Here is a 12,833-nt window from a genome sequence, read left to right as displayed (position 1 = left end):
CATAATTAGAGAATCATATAGATGATTTGATTGACTTGCATGCCCTTATTTGTGAGCTTTTGTGCCTATATCTATAGTGTATGCATCGTTCATTCACTTATTCTTTCATGTGTGTACAATTTCATGACATTGCGTATCTAGAACTTGCTTGAGACCTCTCGAGGCTACTTTTAGCTTATGACGGGATAGAAAGGATTGAGTAATTTTAGGTTAATACCACCATGGCCAAAGAAGCATGTGCATGCCCAAAAATATTTACCACTAGATTGCCACTTTGAGCCTATTTATTTATTTAGCCTTTTTATTCATTTGCACCTACTAACTTCCAGGGCTTCTTTGGAAATATCTTGTTCCGGATATTTGATTGAACACACATCTCTAGCAGACTTCGACCATCTCTTCACAATCAGTGACTTTGGAATCTCATTGATGTGTTCGTGTTTCATCACTGTGAACATGTGACGACATGAGACTCCCCTATACTGAAACATGTTACAAGAACATACCATGATCGGGTCTGTTGTACTTTCAGTGTTTTTCCCATGGTAGTAAACTACCTTGTGCTCAAAATCAGGCCGCTTGTAAGCTGACATTGTGTAAACACGGTGCCCATCTTCAAAGTACTCTGGTCCCTGTCATAGTGTGGCTTGACTCTCCTTCCTGATCTCCTTCCTAACCCACTTAAACACATCGTATGTGTATATAGAAGCTGCATGATTCTCCAAGTCTTTTAGGTGAGTTTCGAGAACAGGGGTTGAGTTCATAGTGTTAAAGTCATCCCTTACTTGATTGTTTCTCAATCTCATGAGTGCTCGGTCCATCCTCGGAACGACTTCGACTAGTTTCATGCCGCTCCCAATAGAGTCTTTGATGAACCTATTCATGCCCTCACACCTCTGCGTGCTTCTCATGCCAGCCATAAAATGGTTCCTGAAAAATGCTTGAGCCCACTTGTCTCATACATCATGTTGATCCAGAAACTGTTGTGGAGATCGAATTTCTCCACCATGTCGTGCCACATTACTTCAAACTGCTCCACAGTTTGGAATTTTCTCATGCACCTGTTAAAAGCTTTCAACTTTTCGTCGCACTTCAAATTAGTGTTGGCATTTCTGGAAAGGTGCCAAGCACAAAGACGGTGCTTTGCTTGTGGCATCACGTCTTCAATTGCACTACGCATGGCCTCATCTCCATCTGTGAGTACAGCTATTGGCATCTTCCCATTCATTGCATCCAAAAACGAACGCAACAGCCAAGTGTATGTCTCCACCGTTTCATCGACAAGAAGAGCAGCACCAAACAAAATACTTCCCCGATGATTGTTTGACCCAACAAACAAAACCAATGGCTTTTTGTAAACATTGGTTTTGTATGTGCTATCAAAGATCAGCACATCCCCGTAACACATAAAATCAACAAATGCATACCCATCTCGCCAAAACATGTTTGCTAACCTGTCTTCTATATCTACATTGAACCTGCAGTAGAAGTATGGGTCTTGTGCTGCCAGAGCGTTCATGTAGGCAAGTGCGCCTTCGGTGTCACTCTCAAAGGAAGTGGTGCGCCGTTGTTGGTCAAGCTTGTTGTATAGGTCCTTCTCAGTAAATCCCACTGTCTTATATCCCCCCGCCTGCTCCACCATGTACTCATACGCATGGCAAGGTCTGATTGACACTTTAGACATTGTATTTGCACGGGCCAAGTCTGATTTGCCGACATTTCGATGCGAACGAATGAAGGCAATCTGGTTTCCTGTTGCTAACTCGTGAGAATGCTCTAGAACAAAGGCTTTCACCACATAAGCTCCTACAAGCTCGTTGTAATTGACCCTGAACTTAGCCTTGCAATTTACCCTTGTAATTTTCCGAGGAGTACGACCCCTTCCGTCCAGTACGAACCACTTTTTAGCTCGAGTCCCTTGCTTGTTGCAAAGCCATTGTCTCCTCCGGATCGTACCTTCAGCCTCTCCTTTGGTATCCTTCCTAAATCCAAAGCCAAGTGCCAAGGAATATGCATAATAGAACCTCTCCGCGTCCTCTACTGTCTTAAACGTCATAGCCTTCACGTCTTCAACCTTCAATCTTCTGTAGTCTGGGACATCGTTGAACACTTCATCATCAGTTCGTGTTTCATCAGCTCGAGTCCCTTACTTGTTGCAACCCTTTGTTGTGTTGTCCATCGATTCGATGCTTCAGTCTCAGATAAATGAGGATAAATGAGGGGAGACAGAGAAATCGAGCCAGAGAGAGATGGGGAAGAGAGAGAATAGAGAGAGATGGGGAAGAGAGAACAGAGAGAGATGGGGAAGAGATAGAACAGAGAGAGATGGGCGAAACGGTCACCTTGGTTTCGAATTTCAAATGCTCCAAACGGTCAGATGACCGGATCTTCAGGTAACCAGTTGCACCTGCAGGGCCTACTATCCAAGCGTACCAGTAATTGTTTGCCACGTAGATCACGCATGGGTGCATTAACGCACCGAAGTCTTTCCCTTGATTCTCAATAGCAATTATTCATTTTCATACTAAACCCCTGACAATTCTATTATGACCCTTAATAATATTTACCCAATTTCCTGAAACTCTCAGTAGCAATTCCACAATTTCCTACTGACGTTAGTAGGAAACATGTCATACTACTGATAGTTAGTAGCAATGATGCTTTATTCAATTATCACTTATAGTTAGTAGTTATCCAAATTTTACTCACAATGAACAAGAATTACTCCAGTTTTCACTAACCCTGAGTAGAGAATTCGTAGGCACGTTATCCAAGTCCTGTGCTTGAGAAACTATATCTTTACATTTGTATCTACTGGTGCTACCTTAACTATTGTTGTTGGTGGGGATATGGATCCCAATTACCAAATTCTACTGACTCTCAGTAGTAGTTACCAGATTTTACTGACCCTCAGTAGCACTTACCAGATTCTACTGACCCTCCGTAGCAATCAGTTCCTACTTGCACTTAACAGTGATCATCCAATGTATACTAATGAGTTTAACGGTGACCCAAATTCTACTAACCCTCAGTGGCAATTACCAAATTCAAATGACTGTCACTAGCAATCAACACCTACCGACACATAATAGTGATTATTCAATGTATACTAATGAGTTTAATTAAATGTTTGATATGAGCTTCATATATTCAATGGATTTAGTAGTTCTTTTCTCTATCCATACATGTGACTTGCCTCATTTATGCATTTATTCCTTAATTATTAGATATATGAAGTAAGTTGCACCAAACCACCAACAAATACTGCATATAGTCATTTTTACTATATAACCATAATAGCTGACATGTTAATCATTTGTTCATTACTTGCAATTTGACACAATGACTACCAAGAGAAAGATCCGTAATGTAAAGACATAAACTATAGATAACACAAGAGCATAAAACTCAAGGTCAGGAAGAGCGATGAAGACCAAGAATATTTTGTGCTGTACTACAAAATCAATCTCATAACTTGTTATTAAAGTTGAAGGTGTTTTTGTGGTGTAGGATGTTAATCAAGTATAACATTGAAAATGCTACTACAAAATAATAAGGTTGCAAATATTACTGTTAGATAATAATATTATATAATGTTTTAGTTAGATTTGGGTGATGAGCATGATATGAGTAAAAAATTAAACATTTCTAGCTTTTATAGTAAATATGGTGGCAATTTTGTAATTAAAATTAATTTAAAAGATACGGTGGCAATTTTGTAATAAACATCAACTTTAATGTTTATTTTATATTAATCCAAAATTTAAAGAGACTGCATGAGCATTAATTGGTGTTTCTCTGCGCATATGGGTATTGGGCTCGGACATTTTACCTTTTTGGTAAATTGCCCGTACAAAAAATTATAATAACAAAAATTTTAGGGAAAATGTCCATTTACCCAAATTTAAGCTACACTAACCCCATTTACCCAAACATCTTATAAGATTGCCCACTTACCCAACAAATTACATATTTTTTGCCCTAATACCCAATAAGTTATTTTTTTATCAATTTTTATTTATTTTTGCCCTCTCTCCCTTTGTCACTTAGAGAGAGAGACTTCACCGGACTACGGTCACCGGCCGCGGGACTCCGGTCACATGCTGTCGGAATCCGATCACCGCCGGCCGGAATTCGGCGACCGATGTCCTGTTTTATTGCCCCCCAATAAACTGTTTATTACCCCCAATAATACTTAATAAACTTTTTATTGTCTCCCAATAAACTTTATTGTCCCCTAATAAACTTTTTATTGCCCCCAATAAAAATTTATTGGGGGTTAAAAAAAGTCTTTAGCGACCTCTTTGTGACCGGAGTCCGGCGTCCTATTTTATTGCCCCCTAATAATACCCAATAAACATTTTATTGCCCCCCAATCAACTTTATAAAAATTTATTGGGGGTAAATAAAAGTCTCCGGCGACCTCTTTGGAAACCTCCAGCGGCCGATTACCGGATTCCCGCTGCCGGTTATCGGAGTCTGGAGACCGGTGACCGGATTCCGGCGAGGTCTTCAATAATTTTTTAATTATTCAAAGGGCAAACTTGTATTTTTTACATTTAAATTGGATAAGTGGGCACACAAATCTTTTAGAGGAGTAAGTGGGCATTTATTGGGCTCAAATTGGGTAAATGGTCAAGATCCCAAAATTTTATTCGTCTCTCTTACTCTTGCTAGGACTGTGGGAAGGCCATATCCGATTAACCACATGTTGTGGTGCGTTACTGTACCATGCCTTCAAGGGTTTTGTCACCGTTGCTGATTTATTTTGCCTATTCAAGGATCCAGGTCGCCCTTGGATCCAAATTTGGGATCTAGTTCTAGTCGGTGGTCCGACTTGGGCTCTGTTATGGGTTGTTGATGGCTTGGAGCTCTAGGATTTATTTGGTTCTTGAGTTTATGGTTTCAGTCAGTAAAAGATCATTTGCTAAAATGTCCATGTTCTGGGACTCTTGGTCGACCTCGAGGTTACATAGGGTGGGGGACTTCCAAGTTTTTGCGTTTGATTGATTATCATTCATTTTTGCACTGAAACTGCGTAATATTTCGTATAGCTGGATTTTTTCTCATTGCATAGTTGCTATCCGCAATGCCTTGTTCCATGGTTTTGCAACTACTTATGTTCTTAAGCTTAATTCCAATGTCTTTTTCATATATCCGGTCTTTTTTTTTTTTTTTTTTTTTTTTGTTATGATTCTTTTGGGATATAGTTTTGCATCAACTTTGTACTCTCCATTTGACAATAGTCTAAAATTTCATTTTGAAAGAAACACACACATTGATGGTTTTAATAATCTGATGCTTGAATGAATAGGTGTGATGGCGCGCTTGCTATGAGTTTCTCTATTTCAAACTGTTCGAACTTCGAAGTACAGTAAATCCGAGAATGATGGAGATGTAAGATCATGGCGTCCGAATAGATTTGGGTCAATCTCCTTGTCAATAACTTGGTTATGGTCACCTCTGTTATTTCTACGAACAACCTACTGGAGGAGAAAAATCAACAGACACATGTTGGTGAAGACTTAAATGACTTCGTTTAAGTTAGTACCGACTTCTGGAACCAAAAACTCTCTGTCGAATTCCTATTAATTGAATACTTCCCCTTTGACCTGATCAGCAGAACCAAATGATTTTAAATTCTCTCCAGTCCTTCGTCAGTAATACGATAAAAACAAGGATACAACATGTTTCTACTGTTGGTTATCAAATGATATTATTTCATTACTTCTCCTTTGATCATTGACTAAACTTAATGTTTTAACGTTTACGTTTGTTTCCTTATGAAGTCTAGGTTTTCTTCTCTATTTAAAGCATTGTGTTGCTCATTTTTGGGTCTTTGATCATGCATAAAAATGTATATGTAATTAGCAGCCGCCCAGTGCATTAACTTCTTCTCCAGTTGTCTAGTGTGGGCGAGTCCATTGAGGCTTTGAGTTGTTGTGGATCACTGATCCGCATCATTGGTCATGTGGGGATCCCTCTATGTTAACGTTAACCTTCAAGTCTTTGTTTAAGATAACACTTTCTTTCACCTACCTACAAATTAAAAGGACATTGAAATTCCCTTATTCTTCATCGCCAGACGCCAGCCGAGCATCGTCAAACATCGTCAGCTACTCAATGGTGGCTGCGGAACCAAGTCATTTTTTAACTCTGATTTTATTTTTTAATCTCAAGTCTCCCCATCTTCAACCTCGCGAGTAACCCGGAGTCATTCTTTAAAATCCCTGTTGTTCTTCATCAACAATACGAATGAGATTAAAGCATTACGGTGGACAACAGCGAGTGAAATTAGTTCGACTACAGGTTTTTACTTCATTTCCGGTGTGCTAAGTTTTGTTTCTACTTACTGCTAGCTGCTTCTGGTCAGGGTAAGATTGATTTCCTCAGACCCTTTTTCGATCTGCAATGTTTGATCGTTTAAAAGCTTCGCCATTAATATCATTGGCCAATATATTGTTCCTTAATGATCTAATTAAGAGAACAGTTATGATCGTCATTTCAATTTTGTGTTACTAATCATGCATCCACTTGATTTCAATTCAAGTTAGAATTAGCTGTTGGAGAAACTATAACAATTTCTCTGGTTCAAAAATTCAATTTTTCTGTTGAAACGATTTCACCAAGCCTCTTTAAGTTTGATTTTACATATGTATATAAAATTATACGTATGATTATTCATATACAAAAATAAGACACTGAACTTCCGGCTCTCGATTTTTGTGAGGTCTTAAGTTGATTTTCTCCAATAAAATTTTTGCCTCGTACGCTATCATTTTGTCCCACATGTCCAGTAGTTTATGCATTCAGAGAATAAGGTTAGAATTAGACTGCATTAGAGATTCAATTAATAAGCATTTTCATTCTAAAAAAAAGTTAATAAGCATTTTATTTTGGTTCTTTGGTAATTTTGGAGAGCACGTTTAATGTTTTATCCATTTTAACAACTGCATCAAATTTCTAAATGACTCTCCATTTTAACTTTTAGTTATTTGGCTTCGATCTTTTTTTTTAAATTCTCTATAACGATTGACAAGATAATAAGGTCCTACAATATTGAATACTGAACTCACTCAAGAACCTCCGAAAATCGCGAGATAATAGACTTTGCATGTTCTTTGCTCCATTTAATTAGTTTGTTTCCATGTCAGTAATATTTTGTTTCTTTATAAAGATTGACTATTTCAGCTTTTACCGGTTACCATTTTTATTTTCTTGATTATCCAAGCTTAGAACTTACATATTGCATATTGTAAACCAAATATTGTAATATTGTTTTTGGAATTGCTAACAAGCAGATGGTTGTTGGCATTGCAGAAAGGAAGGGGAAAAAAAACAAAACAAAACGAAACAAGCAAAAGAACAAAGGGATATGTCGATGCCAGAGGAGAGGATGGAGGGTCACCGAATTGGTTCCTTTAGGTCTCCCAATTTGATCAGGTATATATATTTAACACGCCCATTCAGATTAATTACTTGGGAGAAAACATCATCCACTCTAGAATAGTCAGCTATTTTATGGGGAGTACATGTTTGGACTCAGTCAATAGTAGAATAAATGTTCTTTAAAGTCCCATCAAATAAAAAAAAGGAAGTTGAGAAAATTAAAGAAGTGATAAGAAAATTTCGATGTTTTTTTTTTCCTTTTCAACAATGAGATAGCGCATTGCATGCATGTGTTATAATTGATATTGGAAAGTCAGCGAGTCATTTAGGTCATTAACATAGATTTAATTTACAAACAATTTATTTTTCGAAAGCGCGCGTAGAAGGTTTTTTTTGTTTTTTTGTTTTTTTTTTGAGAAAAGCGCGCGTAGAAGTTGAATGAATACACACAGTCTTTGGCCTTTCGTTATTAACTCCCTCCATTTAATCATAAAAAAATCCATTTAATTCATCTTTTTTCTTTTATATATGTCGATTAGCTAGTCAAATAAGAATTAATTAACCAAAAAATCATATAACAATTTCTAAACATACTACATATAGGATGAAAATTTTAAAAGATTAGTTGTGCGTATAACTGTATGTAAAGGCTTGCTCACCTAAGGGACAGTTTTTAAGGAACTGTGAGAGACAAGTGAATCTGATGGCTAAAAATAAAAGCACAGTTTTAAGTTGTTATAATTTATGCTTTTATATTTAATACATGTGGTTGAGATGCATTTGTCTCTCACAGTCCCTTAAAACTGTCAATTAGGTGAGCAAATCTGACTGTATGTATTACATACATCTTTGTTACATCTGCCTATTTTTAAATTTTTCTTAATGGTTAAATATTGAATTCTCGGGAGCAGCGAATGCTTCCAACATTGCACATCAGACAATTGCACAAATGGTTTAAAAAGGTAAGCTGTATTAATGAAAACTAGCGCAAACACAGGCAATGCATATCCACATATTCAAGGGCATTTCAATCTCTCATAAAATTATTACTTAGCCCCTTAACTTGCCTTTTTCTGTGGGAAGCACTGCTTTATTTTTATTATGTTTTTTTTTTATTCGATAATTTATTATGTTTTTAAAATATATAGTTAATGATTATCTACTATCATAACCTTATATATAAATTAATAGTAAATTAATCCAATTCTAGTAAATTACTATCCTCATATATAGTAAATTATATGTGAGGATATGATAGTAAATTAATCGGATTCTGGACTAGTGATCAAATAATATAATTATAGATGATTTCTTACCTTTTATGTCTCAACAATACAAGTCATCTGAAGCTGTGTTTGGATTCTTCATAGTAATTGTTAAATGATAGTATTTACAACTCAATCATCCAAATTTTCATTAATTACACTACCCATTGCTTGAATAATTATCATGTTATATCATAGAATTTAGAAATGACATGAAAGTGCTTTTTAGATTTGGTAAATATGTTTTTACACGAAGAAGCACTTAATAAGAGCTTGTCTCGAAACTACTTCAAGTGCTTATAAATTTCACCCAACATTCCATTTTTGCAATTTCTTTTATACTCATAATTGATTTATTTCAAAGCACTTTTGAATCTTCAAAGAGCAATCCCAAACAATCCCTGTCGCCATTTATATATTAATCGAATACTCTGCTGATAAAACCTAGTCGTAGGACTCGTAGCTTACTGCTAGTTTATATACTTAGCTACGTACCGTCGATTCATTTCGTATTAATTTTAGTTCCTTTTGTTTCCTGCATGTAGGTCAAAATCAACGTCAGATCAGAAAATTGAGCTTAACATCATACGCAAGTGGGGTATTTATAGGGTTCCCAGCAAACTCCGCAATGTGAATGCAGCAGCATACACTCCTCAATTACTTTCCATTGGCCTCTTCCACTATGGCAAACCAGAACTCAAGGACATGGAGAAGCATAAAAAAACATACTCAGACAATTTCAGAAAACGTTATTGGGAAGGAATTCGAAACGGATGTAAACTATCAGAGAAAGGAAAGGGGCGTAAACTATCAGAGAAAGATAAAGATGATAGCCTAAGAACACTCCTCAAGGTTTCTGAACAAAGCATCATTGATTGTTATGCTCAGTTTGATCTTGACGTTGACCGCAAAAAAGTTGTGGAAATAATTCAAGTTGATGCCTTCTTTATAATTGAGCTCTTTATGAGGAACTGCGAAGTAGAATATCATGATAAGGATTACATATTAAGTTCACCATGGCTGAGGAAAGCTATAGAGCTGGAATTGATACTAATTGAAAATCAGCTTCCTTTTTCTCTTCTTCAAGACATATATATCAAGATGTCCCAAGCCTTTTCCAGTTCTCTTCGCCAAGAACAAGCACAAGCACACAAAGATGAAACTGTTATAGATATTGATGAAAAAGGTAATGAATTTTTGGAGCTTACCTGTAAGTTTTTTGAAGATTTCGGCCGGGTGATCAAGGATGCAGTACCAGAACCAAAACACTTCACTGATTTGGTAAGACATTTTATGCTTCCACATGTAGAGGAAAAAGTGACATGGGAAGCTACCACCAAAAATAGATACAGTATAACAATGCTGACAGCGGCTCGGGTGAACTTTATGCGAGCAGGTGATGAAGATGATAAACGTCTTGTCATAAAGATTGATGATCCTCAAGCTTCTGATGAATGTGTTACTGAAAAAAAACCCTCTAAGCATAAGTTAAACTTGGCATGTTTCAAAAGTATGAACTTGAAGCTTACTCTATTTCGTGTAAAGGATGACACAGAATGCATTATTCGAAATGTCATGGCACTGGAGCAGTTTGTCTACCCAGAGGAGGCTTTTGTTTGCAATTATTTTTTGATGATGGACAAACTTGTGGACACTGTGGAAGATGTGGATTTTCTGGTGGAGAAAGGAGTGATCGTCAACATGCTAGGAAGTAACCAACAAGTGGCGCAGTTGGTTAATAAACTTTGCGATCATATCATGGAAGAAAAATCCTGCTATAATCATATCTGTAAAAAGCTCAATACGCGCTACGAGAGTTCTCTTAACCGACATTTGGTATCCTTGAGAAAAGTTTACTTCAAGGATGTTTGGACAGGCAGTGCAACTTTTTTTGGAGTTGTACTCGTAGTTCTCACAATCGTTGAAATCATTATGTCATTCAGACAGTAATCTTTGACTGGGGGCTTTGCAGTTTTTTTTTTTAAAATTTTTTTTTTATTCTTTTTGAACAATAGGCTTTGTACGTATCTCTTAATTACCGGAAGAGAAAATTTTACAAATAGTACCCCAAATAAAGTCCATTCATCATTTCGGTACCTCAAACTTTAAAACTATAACAGTGGTACCTTAACATTGAAATCCGACACAATATCGATGCCTTCCGTTAATAACGCCGTTAGGGTAGATTTTTTCCTTGGGCAAAATCGTCCCTCCATCTTTTCCTGCCAATGACAACTCCATGAGCTGGTCCATTAGCCTTTTCCCTCTGAAACCATCTTCCTTTCCACCAAGAAATAGTAGAACCTGACAATAGTAGTCTCAACCTCCATTATTTTCCCGCCAATCACCATTGTACTTAGCGAGCTATGTTTTGTCTCTGTACAAAAATTAGAGGCATCTGAAAATTAGAATACACTATTGGCCATTAATATTGTCTCAAAATACAACCACTGTAACACAAAAGTTCACAAGCCAAGGACTTGAAATCTACAGCTGCTTGCAAAAATTCACAAAAGAGCATTGATAGCAATATCACAGAAGCACGCAAAAATGCTACCATAATCAGTTGGTTATACATGCCAATAGGTTAATTAAATAGTCATAGTAAGATTAGATGTGGAAGCCTTCAACACTTCCACAGTGGCTTTTTTTGACTTCATTTTTTGTTCGAGCTGCATTATGAGTTGTTGTGGTAGAGCTGGATGATTGAGGTTGCTTCACTGGCTTGATCCTTCCTGCAGGTGCCTTGCATCTCTTCACAGAATGCTGAACAAGACAAATTCAACTTAGGTTTATGAGAAAATGTTATCAGGTATTTGAACAACATCAAGTGTTAACCAAATGGTTTACCTGAGATTGAGACTGATCAATTGGATCTTCTGTCCTTTTTGGCACTTGCACATTCACAGAGGGCACATTCATAGAGGGCGCATCTACATATGGCACATTAGAAACCGAAATACCCATGTCAAATGAAGCACCTAAATTCACATTCACATTAAGATTGACATTGAGATTCTTGAAGTGGTCATTAGATGATGATTGAGACTACATAGGAGGCCCATCAACAGTGGTAGGCTTAGTTGGGGATTGGACATTGTTCACAATAGGAACTTCAATGTTCACATCTGGAACTTGAACATTCACATCTGGCACTTGTTGCTGCACAGCAATAGTGAAATAACTTTTTATTTCAAAAAAAGAATGCATAAATTGACAAATATAATGTAATTCAAAAGATGAAGTAATTGTTTGCCTCAAAATCGTCTCGGCCCAAATTAGTAGCCGAGGGATTTGAAGTCCAATTGTCCCTCTTGATACGCAGGCGTGCCAACTCGCGGTCAATTGACCAAGCGAGGTTTTGATAAGATTTGTGTGTGATCTGACTTCTTTCAAGTGACTGTGGGCCGAGGAAGGAACCGTCTCGACCGCTAGGTTCTCTTGCCTTTGTTGCAAAGACTTTCGGCGTCTTCACCGATGTTGCTTCTCTTTTTTATTTTTGATATAGGTTGCAGAAAGTAAAGTGCGAAAAGTGAAAGAACAAGAATTCAAATGCGAATTAATTAAATTGCATAAAATTTAAAGAGACTGAAGAGTAAATTGCAGGAAAGATAAAGTGCGGAAGGTAAAGAAAGCGATAAAAATTAAAGTAGGCTAGAGAAAGAATGAAAAGATTGATATTGTAGAGAATTTGATGTATTGATTTTAAGTTGTGTTGGTCGGGGACCTTTTACAATGAGCTAAATGCCTCCTATTTATACTATTACAAACATAACATTTAGGAAAGAAAATACAATTAGGCATAATAAATTCCTTAATCGCACCATAATTGCATTCTTCTTGCGGCGCCATTATATTGATTTGTTCTTAAATATGCAATATTCTCTCTAATGCCTTCAAATTCAATAGAATCTCGGCATTAATTATTCCAAAGAATAATTATCGCCGTTATTTCCTTCCCTTCTCATTTCTTCTCCAAAAGTTAATATCTAATAAAATCTCATAAATATGAAATTTTATCGAGTATCAACAATAAAAACACTATATTTTCCTCATCTATCGGCCCATTGATTTACGGGCCGGTTTACCAAAAATAGGTACAAACAGTAATGGAACCTGGTTTCTTCTTCTTTCACAAGTCCTCCTGTTGTGGCCTTTGTTAAAACATATCTGCCATGT

General features: G+C 36.8%; 2 protein-coding genes across 2 annotated transcripts; one reads left to right on the top strand and one right to left on the bottom strand.

Annotated features, from left to right (window-relative positions):
• Positions 1-907: 907 nt before the first annotated feature.
• LOC133716537 (protein FAR1-RELATED SEQUENCE 5-like) lies at positions 908-2,056 on the bottom strand. The gene has a single exon (XM_062143239.1). The coding sequence runs from the start codon at positions 2,054-2,056 to the stop codon at positions 908-910; it is 1,149 nt and encodes a 382-aa protein (XP_061999223.1).
• Positions 2,057-7,375: 5,319 nt separating this feature from the next.
• Positions 7,376-10,604, top strand: LOC133716536 (UPF0481 protein At3g47200-like). The gene is made up of 2 exons (XM_062143238.1): positions 7,376-7,443; positions 9,200-10,604. The coding sequence occupies exons 1-2, from the start codon at positions 7,376-7,378 to the stop codon at positions 10,602-10,604; spliced, it is 1,473 nt and encodes a 490-aa protein (XP_061999222.1).
• Positions 10,605-12,833: the final 2,229 nt, after the last annotated feature.

Source organism: Rosa rugosa, chromosome 6 (genome assembly GCF_958449725.1).
Source record: "Rosa rugosa chromosome 6, drRosRugo1.1, whole genome shotgun sequence".
NCBI classification, from domain to species: domain Eukaryota; kingdom Viridiplantae; phylum Streptophyta; class Magnoliopsida; order Rosales; family Rosaceae; genus Rosa; species Rosa rugosa.
The sequence above is the reverse complement of the archived record's forward strand: the minus strand, read 5'-3'. Positions and strand labels throughout refer to the sequence as shown.

What these genes read in the sequence shown, in the direction of transcription:
- LOC133716537 (XM_062143239.1), bottom strand. Translation starts at nt 2,056, where the DNA reads ATGACGTTTAAGACAGTAGAGGACGCGGAGAGGTTCTATTATGCATAT.
- LOC133716536 (XM_062143238.1), top strand. Translation starts at nt 7,376, where the DNA reads ATGTCGATGCCAGAGGAGAGGATGGAGGGTCACCGAATTGGTTCCTTT. An exon ending in AGGTCTCCCAATTTGATCAG is followed by an intron (nt 7,444 to 9,199) that starts GTATATATATTT and finishes TCCTGCATGTAG; the next exon opens with GTCAAAATCAACGTCAGATC.